Consider the following 13,067-nt stretch of genomic DNA (forward strand, 5'->3'; position numbering starts at 1 on the left):
GCGAACCTGCCTGGCTGGCTCTACACACCTATCCACAGGCTCCTGTATCAGGCAGGAACCAGAGAGGAGCATCCGCTAGCCCCTCATCCCTGCTCTCCGGCCGGGGCATCCCCCTGCACGTCCTCACTGAGGAGCGGAGCCCAAGGAGGGGGAGCAGCTGAGAACTGGCTTCTTTCCAGGCATCCGTCCTCCCAGCTCCATAGGAAAAGCCCCTGAGAGCCCAGCCGCCTGCTGCCCGGCAGCCGTGGTAATGAAGTGTCCCTGGGAAGCCCTGGAGTTAGCCAAATGGTCATTAAATGTGATGAGAGGTTTGACGGTTAATGGTCATGGAAGGAATTAATGGCTCATGGCATGGGGGAGAGGAGAGAGAGGAAGGAGCAGTGGTGAGGGGCTGGTGGGAGGAAGGCAGGAGAAGGGAGAGAAGAGCAGGGCAGGGTGGGAAGGGGAGCTGATGAGGAGGGAGGGGGTGGGGAAGGGGAAGAGAGAAGCAAAGGGAGAGACAGATCAGGCAGGAGATGTGGGAAGACAGAGCATCTTGGCCATGGGACAGCCAGAAGGGCGCTGATGGTGACCTGAGTACCAGGTGCTCCCCAGGGCTCTTCACACCTGTTGCTACAATTACTCCTCCTCCTGACAACCCTGTAAGTTATAGCCTCTGCTTTATAGATGAGGAAACTGAGGTCCAAAGTACCAAGTAATGTGCTTAGGATCACAGGTGAGGAAGGTGGCGGGATTTCCTCAGGCAAAGGTTGGAGGGACAGAAGGGCAGAGAACTAGAAGGCTGGACAAGGGGTGGGGACACTGAAGACACCAAGCTGGAGCTGGCCAGAGGAGGAGGCCAGGCAAGGGCAGAGCCACGGGCCACTCACAATGCGGTCTGGGGGTGGCGTGCTCCCAATGAAGCATTCCACCTTGCCACCGTCACCCCTCACAGCGTACTGCACGGCTTCACTGGAGATGATGGGGGGCCCTGTGAGCAAGAAGACACAGTCAAGGCTGCCCAGAACCTGCAGTGCCCACTCCCAGACCCGCCTCACTCGGCCACTCACCGTTCACGTAGAGTGGCACCTCCCGCTCAGCCACTCCAATCCGAGGCACGATGGCCCGGCAGGTGTAGGTGCCAGCATCTGCCTGCGTCACGGACTTCAGCAGCAGCTGGTTGCTGTTACTCAGGACCTGGGCAGAGAGAGCAGCCTCGGGTGGGGAGCCAGGAGGCCGGGACCCCTATGTCCATGAAGGCCCCGCATCAGAGGCATTGGAGAGAAAGCAGGAAGGGCCACAAGTGAATTCGCAGCAGGGAAATGGCATTCCCTAGTCCAGCTGATCCGTCCCTGAACTCTAGACAGGCTGGCACCTAAACCAGGTCTCCAAGGGTGGGTGGGGAAGGGGGAGGCCAGAGACCACAGGTGATGGCTGCAGTAATTCCGAGAGGACACGCCTCTTCTGATGACCTGTTCTAGTGTTCTGACTGCCTACCGGGTCGGATGCTTTAACTGCAATTCTTCGTCCTACAGTTCTGGCCCAATCTGGAATGTGGGTCTCTAGAGCTGTGGAACCCAGCCTGCTCCTCTCTGGCGGGCCATCCCCGCTTCCCCACCTTCTTATGAACCATTAATTCACCAGCTCTTCTTGTCACTCCAAAGCCTACCTCAGGCCTTCTTCCCTAGTCCTTCCTCACTCTGTTTCCCATGCACAGACTTCTGGCTTCTCCCTCCCATGGGCTCTAATTGGCCAGCTGTCCTGTGAGAAGGGCTGGGGCTGACTGCGAGCACTGTCCTTCTCTCATCCCAAGACCCTACAGTGATCCCTGGTTCAGTATGAGAAAGAACCCGGACCCTCCCCTTGCCCCTGCTGTGGCCCAGTGCCGGTGCTCTTGCTCCCAGCACTCAGGACAGGCAAGGAGAGTCTTACCATGTTTGAGTCCTTTTTGGTCCAGGTAAGGGTGAGGGGGGGATTCCCAACCCAGACACAGGTGAGGGTCACATCAGAGCCGATGTCTGTGGTTGTGGGCTTGGGGTCCACTACTATGCGGGGGGCAACTGAGGTGGAGAGAAGCAGCTTGTCAGGTTCTCAAGCTCACAGGTGTGCCTTCCCTTCTCCTGCCGTTATCGCCCATGTTTATGCCCCATCGCCTCCAGCTGCACGGAGCCTGCCCTCCACCCCGTCCAGGTACTCACAGTGGACATTTACTAAAGTGCTGACGTTGGTGCTCCCCACTTTGTTGTGGACCTCACAAGACACAGGCTCCGTGAAGAAGGAATAGTCGACATTTGTCTCATAGCGACTCTCGTGGGCATCTTCAATCAAGAAACCCCCCTTGGCCCACCTAGGGGAGGAGGCAGCAGAGAGGTGGGGTTGGGCTGTGCTCTGTGGCCAGAGACAATGGGATCCCCAGTGCCCGCCACTGCTGCTCGCAGGGTCTCTCCAATACGACTCCCAGCCCCAGCCCCTTCACCTGTAGCCCAAGATCTCAGGGTTGGCTGTGGCCTGGCACGTGAAGACCACCCGCTCGCCCTCCTGCACTGTCTGAGGCTCAATGGACAGAGTCACAGTAGGAGGATCTGCAAAGTAGGGGACAGGAGATCAGGGTCTTTTCGGTCCCTTCCTAGCATATACATTCAGACCTCATCACTGTGGTGTGATCAGGAATCTGGGTTTCAGCCTATCAGCTCCAACAGTACACAACCCACTACCTCCACCTTTTCCACAAGGAGCCTGTAGGGGGCTGGCGAGGGTGACTGACTCAAAGATGGTACTCCAGGCAGGGAGGGAAGTTATTTAATGGATGCAACAACCCACTGTGGCCACTAGGCGTCAGTGTGGGCCCATCACAAATAGCTGCCCAGGATCCTTTGGTTCCTTGGGCAGAGGGAATTTCTGAGCACCTACGAAGTAAGCACACTCTATGCCAGATGCTCTTACGCTATAATTTATTTAATGGTCACAAGCCAAGAAGCACTAAGAGGTCCACGGTACCTTATCTGAAACCCTTGGGACCGGAAGTGTTTTGAAATCTTTGCCCCAAGTCACGCACCAGTTTAAATCCAGGGCCTGGCCGAGACTAAAGCCAATGCCCCTTTACCTATGTCCTCAGTGTCCCTGGTTCAGCAGGGGACTAAGAGGACGAAGGGAGCACTTGTTCCGAGGCCTGTGCTTCCCAGAGGCAGCCCCTCCCCGGACACCACTCACGATGCACGTCCAGCTCAATGGAAGTCTCCTTGCCACCAGGGATGGCCTCGTTCGTGCTGCGGCAGGTGAAGACGCGCCCAATATCCAGGTCTGTGGGGTTAATGAGCAGCTGGCTGATGGTAGTCTCCCTCTTCCCGTCCTTCAGCAGTTCCTGGAGTGTGCCAAGGGTGGGAGACAAAGTCAAGCTGGAAGCCCTCTCCTCAGTTCTTGAAGGACCTGACTCAGTGGGGGTCTTTAAAGCTCCACTCTACCCCTGCTCCTTCTTCCACTGAACTCTTTATTAATTGACTTTTTTTCTTTTTTTTGAGACAAGATCTTGCTATGTTGTTCAGCCTGGCCTCGAACTCTCAGCGAACCTCCCGCCTCAGCATGCTGAGTGCTCAGATTACAAGCATGGGCCCCCATGCCCGGTTTTTAGTTGACTTTCTAACAGCACTTTTAAATTTACGGAAATTAGTTTCCATACCTTCTCTTCCCTGCCTCATGGGTTCCCTCGTCACTAACATCTCGCACTCCTGTGATAAATGTATTAGGACAGATGGGCCAGTACGGATGTACTGCTACTAGCTGAAGCTCCCAGCTTCCAGGGGTATTCATTCTTGGTACAGTACAGTTTTCTCCGTGGGCCCGAGGCTCATTCCTGGAATTCTCTGAGTCCAGTCCAAGTCCCTTCTCTCCTGGAAAGCCTTCCTGGGCAGGCCCAGCCCTCAGGACTGCCTTCCAGCCCGAACCTGAGCACCTGTAGCCTTGCTCTCAGGCCCCACGTGTGAGATTCCAGGGTTGTTCGGTGTCTCCTGCCAAACTGCAGACTCCTTGAGGGAAGGGCAGGGCCCTCAGGACCAAGACTCACGCTGGCTTGGTGACACCTAAACCGAGGTTCTTCAGTATGACTGCAGGAACCTTCAGTGTTTTTCATACTGCAGACTGCTTATGGGAAATCGTGCTACACAACCAGAGTCAGGTCCTGCATCTTTGCAGGACCACACAGAACCAGTCGGTGCTGGAACACGCCTCCCTCATACTGCCTCACAAGGCCTTAGTCTTAAATGAATATGGAAAAGGGAAATGGACAAATCACATGGCGCTACAGGAGAAAAATAATAGTTCTTGGTGGTGAAAAGGTTAAGCACTACCGAGCCCAAATGATCACTCACCAAATGCTGACACCAAGACTGAAGAGTACTGGATTGGCCAAGGTCACAGAGGGCAGAGCAAAAGCCAAAGTCAAGTACCCTGGGCTCAACACCCTCGGAGAACAAAAGGGGAGCAGTCTCTCCCCACACTGAGAAGCATCTTCTGAGAACCCAGGAAAGAGGTGGCCACACAAGCACCTGCCTGCAGCTAGAAGGAACCCAAACAGAAGTGGATTCTAATTCCATCTCTACCTTCACCTTTATCCTATGATCCCGGGCAAGTTGCTGAATGTCTTTCACAGTCAAGGTTTCCTCCTCTGTAACATGCATCCAATAAATAATCCCTGCTTCTCCCATCTGTTAGCAATCGCGGCTGGGTAAGGTACTGACTTGCTGCTGCAGGAAGGGGGTAGAGCTGATCAGCGGAGACAGCGCACCGTTAGACCCCGGTACGAATCCCAGCTCTGCTACTTGCCAGCTGTGTGACCTTGAGCAAGGCACTCAACCACTCTGACTGAAGTTTCTGCCTTTGGGAGATGCAAGGAGCACCCACATTATAGGATTAGGAGAGCCTGTCCATGAAGTGTTTATCAAGTGCAGCACCTGGTACACAGAAGTGCTCGATTACCCTTATTCTTTGTTTCTGCTCAGCTGCTGATTGGTGTGCTGAACCTGGGAATCCACTTCTCTTCTCGGGGCTATGGTTTTCCCAAATGTGTAATCAAAGCATTGGACCAGATGACCTCTGAAGGGCCTGTCTCTTGGCTCTCTCTTCCTCAGCCTGTGGTCAGACCTTGTGGGAAAGAAAAGGTGGGCTGGGCCCAGAGGAGCGGGCAAGGTCTCACCGTGCTGGCCACGGCACCTTCCTGCTGCGTTCCATCCCGGAACCAGATGATGGTGGCGGCAGGCTTGGCACTGAAGGCTCGGCAGGTGAGGTTGTGGGGGGTGCCTGCCTGCAGCAGGATCACGGGGCCGCCGTCAATCCGGGTGTCCTCCGGGGGAACTGCCGGGGAGAGCATAGCAGAGTCAGCCCAGGGTGCAGCTAACAGTACGCTGGTGACCAAAGTCTGTGCTCTCAGAGTCGCCTCTCCATCTGCACCTCTTGGCAGGGTGCTGCTACCCGCCCTAACTTACAATGACTGTTTTGCTCCCAGGATGGCTTCAGCCGGGGTGCTCAGCCCACAGGCTTTCCCAGCCTCTTGACGGTTATTCTTTCCTAGCCTGCACTACTTCTGACACTACATCCCCCTGACACTGTTCCAGGACGCACACTAGAGCTGGAGGAGTAGCCGCACACTCGAGGAAGACCCGGGCTATCACACACTTTGAGAAGGGTGACTACCTTCATAGCAAGAGTTCCTAGCCCCTGGGCCTTTTTTTCTGGGGTCCTCGAGCCCTGTGGTTTCTCACCTCCTTGGGAGCTTTGCTTATGCTGATTCTTCCCATGTGGGATGTGGCATGTCATTCTGTAAAGTGTTACCATCCTGTCAAATCCCAGTAGATGCAAAATCTTCCCAGGGCCCGCCCCCAGCCAGTCACTCCCAGGCCTTAGCACCTCTACCCTGTATTGGGGTTATTTATATTGACTATCTGCCCCTGGCCAAACCAAAACTGCTATCCCTTGGAAAAGCAGGGACCCTGTCTCACTAATATTTATATACTGTCCCCAGTGCCTAGAAAATGGCCAAAGTCGGCCCTTGCTGAATACTTAAGGAACTGAATGGACTACACATCTGCTGGCAAACAGGAGCTATCTCCCTGCTACACACATCCCCACAGGCTTCTAATGCTAAGGTGCACCAGCCTGTAAGCTCCCAGAGGGCAGCTCTGCTTATTTATATGCTTCAACTCCCAGTATCTAGCCAGAGCTTGGTCACGGGTCAACCTTGGGGGAATATTTGCTGAATTAAGGAATGGGTAATTGAGGGGATAAAGGCCTAAGGACTTTGATTATAATCTTTATGGTCCATTGATGAGGAAGGGTATTGTTTCCTTCCTTCTAAGAGAGACAAGGAAGACTGAGAGGGAGCTTTCCAGAGGGACCCCTGGGAGGGAAACTTGGAGGCCCGTGGAGCTGAGGGGGACGGGGCAGGTCTGCCCAGTTTGTGAAGGTCTCTGTATGGTGGTTTCCAGTGGAAGGGAACCGCTTTCAGCCCATCCTGGCATTCTCTTAACTCACGCATGCCCAGTGGGATCGAAGGGAGAAAAGTTCAGAATCAGGGTACACTTTTAAACCCTGGCACCTCTGTCTACCTGCTGTGTGATCTTGGGAGAGTCACTGAAGTCACCAAGTCTCAGTTTCTTCATCAGAGGCATAATAATGGCCTCTCCCTGGCCCCTTATGAAGGTCAGGGCAGTACTGCACATACACTGGAAGGTGGGGGCACCTGTGATGTGTAAAATGCGTTAGCTTTACTCCCTGATGAAAATCAGCAGAGGCCCTGGCTATGCCTGGCTAATTATCCTCTGAATCCCATGCTCTCCTCCTCCTCCTCCTTGCTCCCTACAGTATCAGGTTCCAGTGCCAGATGGGGGCAGGTTTGGGGACGGAGGTGGGAAGCAGCTCACTGTCATAGCAAAGATTGAAGTCCTGGACAAGTAGAGCCCTGGGCTTCTACTTTGCCCTGTTCTCCTGCCCACTGATCAGGTAAAGACTGACAACAGCCCACCTTTCCCTACAGTTTTCCAGACTCTTCACCCATCTTCATGGGCCCATTAAACAATGCCCCTCCAAATCTGGGCAAAGGAAAATAAGGTTAGACAGGTGTCTATTCAGCCAGCCCTTGGACGGCATGGATCCATGTGTGCCTTTTTTTTTTTTGTACTGGGGATCGAATTCCAGTCCTTGTGCTTGTGAGGCAGGTGGTGGAACCACTGAGCTAAATCCCCAGCACACGCATTTCTGACCTGTGACTTCAATCTTAAATGTGTATCAGTGTGCCCATGTGTCCGTGCCCTCAGTTTCCTCATTTGTAAAATTTCAAAAATAACATCGACACCCACTCCTCAGAGCTCCTATTGGGTAATGTGAAGCCAACTGTAAGCTGTAACACGATCACCAATCATTTCTACCATTCACTGAACGCTTACCTTTCGTGTCAGCCAGAGTGCCTCGTGGTACATGGTTTCACTTAATCCTTACCACAAAGTACAAGTCCTTAATCCTTCCATGGAAATATCATTAACCCCAATTTACAGAGAAGGAACTGAGGCTCAGAGAAGCGAGAATGGCAGAGCTGGGCTGTGGACCAAGCCCGCCTGACCCCAAAGCCACACTCATCGCCGCTGCACTCCAGTTGTTACTGCTGTGAATAATGAGCTGTAGGTCTGCAGCTCTATATTATGTCTGGCGCTGCATTGGCTGGGGTGGGGGGTGGGGGGCAGGCCTGCTCTCAAGCCTGCTGCAGGGAAGAATGAAAGAGGCCATTCTGCAAAGGTGGCTGGCCTGGGGAGGTGGAGGTGTGGACCAGGGGAGGCTTCATGAGGGGAGTTTATGAGGCTCACGGGTGCGGGGAGGCTGATCCCAGACCCGAAGCACAGCCTGCTCCTTGTTTCTGCCCTGTCCAGTATATGGGCCCCCAGCTGCCACAAACCAGGGCTGCAACGGGGTGTGGACAATGCCACCCCTTCTTGCTGCCTCTGTGTGGGGCAGGTGACAGGTGTCTGAAGGCCGGAGAGAGACGGCAGGTGGGGAGTGAGGGAGAGGTGCATCAGGACTCACCATCTGCCTCCCGCTCAGCTCTTCTCTGCTCAAGTCAGGGAAGGCCCCACAGCAATGAGCAGACCCTTCCACAAGCCAGCCAGGTTCCCACACTGAACTGAGGCTCTCCCTCACTGGCCTGCAGGCTTTTTAACAAGCCACTCCCCCAGCGAGGGTCCCCACTGCTGTTCTCCTTCTCCAGGGAGACCTGGTAGACTGAGCCAAGCCAGGGGGTGCCATTACCAACCCTCAGTCTGGCCACACCAAGGTGCTTGGTTGAATTTTCTTCATTTCTCTCTCTCCATCTGTGTATGGAGCAGGAGAGAGAAAAGGGAAGAGTATGAGGGCCCCTCATTCAGATGGGAGTTCTCCAGGACAGAAGCAGCACCTTCCAGGGTCCCAAACAGAGGCAATTAGGGAAGAAGAAAGGAGGAAGGGCCCCTAAGTCTCATGGCTTCCTTGGAATGCCTGGTCCAGTGTGGATGGAAGATGATGTCTTGGCATTTTGTGTTTATCCCTGATTCCTACTCTCTAACCTCAATTCTGCCCCTAGCTATTCTTCCCACTTTAGTCTCAGTGAAGAAAAGCAAGTCACCAACCAGCTGTGAGCCCCGCTCCTTCCAAAGGACCGGTCACCAGGTCCCTCCAGTCCTCATTTTCTGACACCTCACACTTGGCCAGATCTTCACAACCCACAGCTCCCCGTGCAGGCAGCGCGAGGCGGCACTTACTAAGAACAGGCTGCTGTCAGTAAGCCACATTAACAATGAAAAATCCATGCCCAGGAGCCGTGACCCCATTGGGTCTCAGTGCCAACATGGCCAAGGCGATATCAGAGCCCAGGACCCTGGATTCCAAGCAGCCCAGGATTCTTTCTGCTACCCGAGACAACCTGTCACATTCTCACTCCCCTTGCCTGAAAATAATAAGGGTCCTGGTTCCAAGTTCATTCCTCTCAGCTCCTCTCTCCTTACTCCCCACTTCAATGATTTCATGTTAGAGGGAAGGGAAAGAGGGAGATCGGAATAGATCAGACAGAAGCAGGAAAGAGACAGGTCAGAGTTAATGACAAAAGGGCAGAGAGGGTCCCAGGCAGAAGAGCCTAAGCCAGAGAGTACACGGGAGACCACTGAGCGGTGGAGGCAGAAAGTCTGAGGCCTGGATTGAAGAGACAGAGGGGTAAGGGGTGTCAGAGCTGGCCTCATTCCGGAAGGTCCTATGTGCGGGAGAGTCACCTCGCTATGCAGATGGTCCTGGCGGGTACCATACAGGGACATCTGCTTTGTCCCCAACAATAGTGCTGCTGGGAACAGGGCTTCCACGAGACAAGCCTCCTGCAGCTATAGCTGGCAGCAGACACAGCAGGACCTCAGCCCCAGCCCTCCAGGCCCTTCCTTCCAGCCTGCACCCCTGTTCCCTGAGGAGGCCCCCATGAATCTGAGAGGAGGGGTGAGTGCAGACGGTAAGTAAGGATCGGGCAGCTGAGCAGGAAAGGTGGGGCTGGGAGTCCCAGCAGGGCTGTTTCTCAGGGGCTCAGAGGCAACAGAGGTGTGGAGAGGAGGAGGGAGAAGCTCCCTCACCCACACGCCTGACTGCTGGGGAGCTGGGAAGGGAGGGCATTCCACCCACCCCTCCTCTCCTGCAGGAAGAGCCCATTTCCGTGCTATGTCCCAAGGTGGGTCTGGGTCCTAAACGGCCTGGGCAGAGGCCGGAGCAGAGCATGCCAAACCCAATGGCCCCTACGGGCCACCAGCGCCTGTCCACAGCCCCCTGTTCTCTCCTCATCTGCACTTGGCTCTGGAAGACGTTGAAGGAAGGAATTTTCAGAGATAATCACAGGGAGAGCAGGGACTATGGGCAAAACAAGGCCAGGGGATCGGAGAGGGCAGAGACAGAGCTGGGGCGGGGCGGGGCGGGGCGGGCCAGTCATTACTGAGCACGGTGAGTTTGGCCCTCCGGGAGCGCAGCGCGGCCTCCGTGGCCTGGCACTCGTAAGAGGCGTCGTCAGAGAGTTCGGCATCTGTGATCTCCAGGTTGTACTGCCCGGCATCCGCGGAGCCCACGACCCTGTACCTCGGCCAGGCTGCAGAAAGAGAAAGGGTAAGGCGCAGCCTCAGGATCGGGCTCCCCACCCCAACGACGTCCTCTCCCCACTTCTTGCCCCGAGTCAGGACCCACCCAATCCCAGGCTGCCTCCCTCTCTCCCTTCTCCAGGGGCACCACCGCAGGTGGGATCCGGAAGCGCCAGACAGACTCCAATGTGTCAGGGCCCCCACAGCGAGCCTGGGAGCCATAAAGCAGGAGGGTTGGTTCGGGGCAGGCAGACGTGGGGGGTGATGAACAGGAGCAGATGAAATCTCCGGAGCTGTTTGCAGACAAATGTCTCTCATAATGACAGCAAAGGAAGAGGGGAAAAGGCAGCCAGCAGGGAGAAAGCAGAGCGGGGAGAGGGAGAGCGTGTGGGCGGGAGGAAATATAGGGCAGCGCGGTCCAGCCCCAGCCCGAAAGCTCGCTGGGGCCACCTCTGTGGGACTTGCAAGGCAGAGGGAAGCCCAAGGCAGGCCGAGGTCTCGCCCCACGCTCCACGGGAGGGACGGCATGGCGTGGTCCACCGGCTCCTGCCTAGCCAGGGCCCTGGCGGCCGACCCCGTGGGTGGCCTCCATTCCGTCTCCGTCTCCATCTCCGTCTCAGTGGCCGTCCTCTCTCCAGGCTCCGGCTCACCGCTCACACCCTCAGTCACCACCATCAGCTCCCGCCCGTGATCTGTGATCTCCCCCTGGCCAGCGGTTATCGATTCTTCTCACTCCATATCTATTGATCTCTCTCTCCAAGTTTCTCTCTTTCCATCATCAACAGATCCACCCGAACCACCTCTTTCCTTTTTACAGACGGGTACACACACATCTCCCCTACCTGTACCACCACTTGGAGCCCACCGTAAATAATCTCAACCCCCTCAAAAATAGTATAGAAAGAAATACACAGCTCAACTCCCCCACACTTACACCGTCGCTGGGCTTTTCAGCTAACAATGTTTCCACAAAGCATCTTCTCTGTTTCGTGCAAAACCCACAGGGGCACTTATAAGGCAGCCAGTCCTGTGACTGTTATGCCCGTTCCCAACATCAGAGAGAGGAAGTGGCTTTCCTCAGGTCACCCAGATGACAGGTGACAAAGGCAGGACTAGGGCCCAGGTGTCCCGACTCCTTACCCAATCCCTCCAGGCAGCCTTCCTGAAGGTCTCTTTACTTGCTTAGGTATGGCCTTTTGATCCTGAGTGAATCATTATGTTTTCTTCAGCACCGACTATAGCCTGTGCTTAATAAATGCTTGTTGAATGAATAAGTAAGTAAGTGCTCAGGGTGATGTTAAAACAAGTTTCAGGCCTCTGAGCAAACATAGCCTGGGCAGCGGGGAGAAGGTGGAGCAGAGCCGGCCTGCATGCAGCACTTGAGGACCGTAGAGAGTACCTGGAACCCCCATCATGTACTGTCCTGACACCTCCTGCTTGACTTGTGGCCGCTCAGGATGTGTCTGTCTGTCTGTCTGTCTGTCTGCAGCTCTCCTATGCAAAGGTCTCTTGGTTTCCCTCCATCTCCCAGGCTCTGCACTGCCTTTCTTGGGCCCATCCAGTCTGGGAAAGATGAAGCTCAGGAGGAGAGGGAGAGGGGAGCCAAGCGTGCTAAGAAAAGTCAGAGGTGGTGGGTCCCACAGTCTTGGTGGGGATGAAAAACGAGGGTGAAGATGTCACCACTTGGGTGTGGGGTGGCCACTCACCTTTGAGGCCTTGTCCCATGCCCAGGGCCAGCCCATCCTTGGTCCATTGTACGATGCCAGAGTAGTTGAGGAGCACACAGGGGAGCACGGCTCGCTGTCCAGCCACCACAGTCTGGTCAGCTGGCTCCTGGCTGAAGCGGGTCTGGGTCCCTGGTAAAACCCAAGTGGTCACTGGATAAGGAGGTGACTGAGAAGGGCCCTGCCAAGAGGCCTCCCTACCCCAGCTCCGATTCCTTCCCTGAAAGAGGGAGACAGTCTCGGTGCCTGCTCCACTTCTGTGCCAACCCCTTCCGTCTAAGCAGTCATGGGTTTGTCCTTCATTCCTTTCTCCCTCAGCAGACCCCGGGAGTGGGTTTCAGGCGCTGAAGTGCTTAGCAGTCACAGCAATGGAGCAGTATTACATAAAGGGCCTGGAGATGGGTCTGGCCCAACCCCCCTGTTTTGTGGAGCAGGACACTGAGTCCAGGGAGATGGGAGACTTACCCAAGGGCACCCAGTGAGTTAACAGCAGAGCTGGTCTTAGAGCTGCAGCCCCTGCCTGCCAGGTCCTGGGATATTCCTCTATGACCCTATTGCCTGCCTCTCCCACACCCAGATTCATAGGTGATACAGTCATGACCAAGGTTGCTGGTGGTGTCACACACATACACACACACACACACACACACACACCATCCTTGGGACTCCGGCCCAGACACATGAATCCATCACCATGACTCCTACTAGGACACGTGTCACATGAGCCAACACAAGGCAACAAGTGTGCAACTACACCAAGCACAGTTTCTCCTGAGGATGACTCCTTCAAGTGCAGCAGGCTGGATTCCATGGGTCAGGCATGTCTACACAGCCACATGTATACAGATCCAAAACAGTGGCTCAGAACCCGCTTCTTGGCACACTGGCCCTGCGCCATGTTTCCTCCTTGACCCAGTGCTGGGGCACGAGGGTCCACACACAGACACACCTGCACACACTCAGCCTCCCGCACTGTGGGAGCCAAGAGGCCATGTGACTTTGTTCCACTCTCCCTACGGCTGCGGGGAGCTACACATGGCTGCCCGTCTGGCAGCTCGGCCAGGAGCATTTGATTAGAGAACTGCAGAGTAATTGCCTTTAATTGTGGAGCCTAAATGGAGCAGGGAATTGGATTGCAGGTTTCTTCTCCCCCACTGCTCCCACTCACCAGCTCACTCCATCACTGCTCGGCCCCAGTGGTGGGACAGTCCACCATGCTGGAGGAGGGGGAGGAGAAGGAAGGGTAGGG

The 13,067-nt window shown here is 55.3% G+C and overlaps 1 protein-coding gene across 4 annotated transcripts in view; it reads right to left on the reverse strand.

The window, feature by feature from the left end:
- Positions 1 to 13,067, reverse strand: part of Kirrel1 (kirre like nephrin family adhesion molecule 1) — a 97,564-nt gene that overhangs the window by 9,064 nt on the left and 75,433 nt on the right. For 2 of the 4 annotated variants that reach the window (XM_004858768.4, XM_021239852.2), the window contains exons 2-10: positions 11,801 to 11,950; positions 9,956 to 10,105; positions 5,168 to 5,325; positions 3,190 to 3,340; positions 2,456 to 2,561; positions 2,178 to 2,326; positions 1,912 to 2,039; positions 1,050 to 1,224; positions 870 to 970 (exon numbers count right to left, since the gene is read on the reverse strand). In XM_004858768.4, the coding sequence (XP_004858825.1) occupies positions 870 to 970; positions 1,050 to 1,224; positions 1,912 to 2,039; positions 2,178 to 2,326; positions 2,456 to 2,561; positions 3,190 to 3,340; positions 5,168 to 5,325; positions 9,956 to 10,105; positions 11,801 to 11,950 (1,268 nt within the window). The other 2 variants (XM_021239853.2, XM_087190994.1) reach the window with 2 other exon arrangements.

The sequence above is a fragment of the Heterocephalus glaber genome, unplaced genomic scaffold, assembly GCF_053883595.1.
Source record: "Heterocephalus glaber isolate CG9 unplaced genomic scaffold, H.glaber_assembly_v1.0 deba00001561, whole genome shotgun sequence".
In the NCBI taxonomy this organism is placed as follows: domain Eukaryota; kingdom Metazoa; phylum Chordata; class Mammalia; order Rodentia; family Bathyergidae; genus Heterocephalus; species Heterocephalus glaber.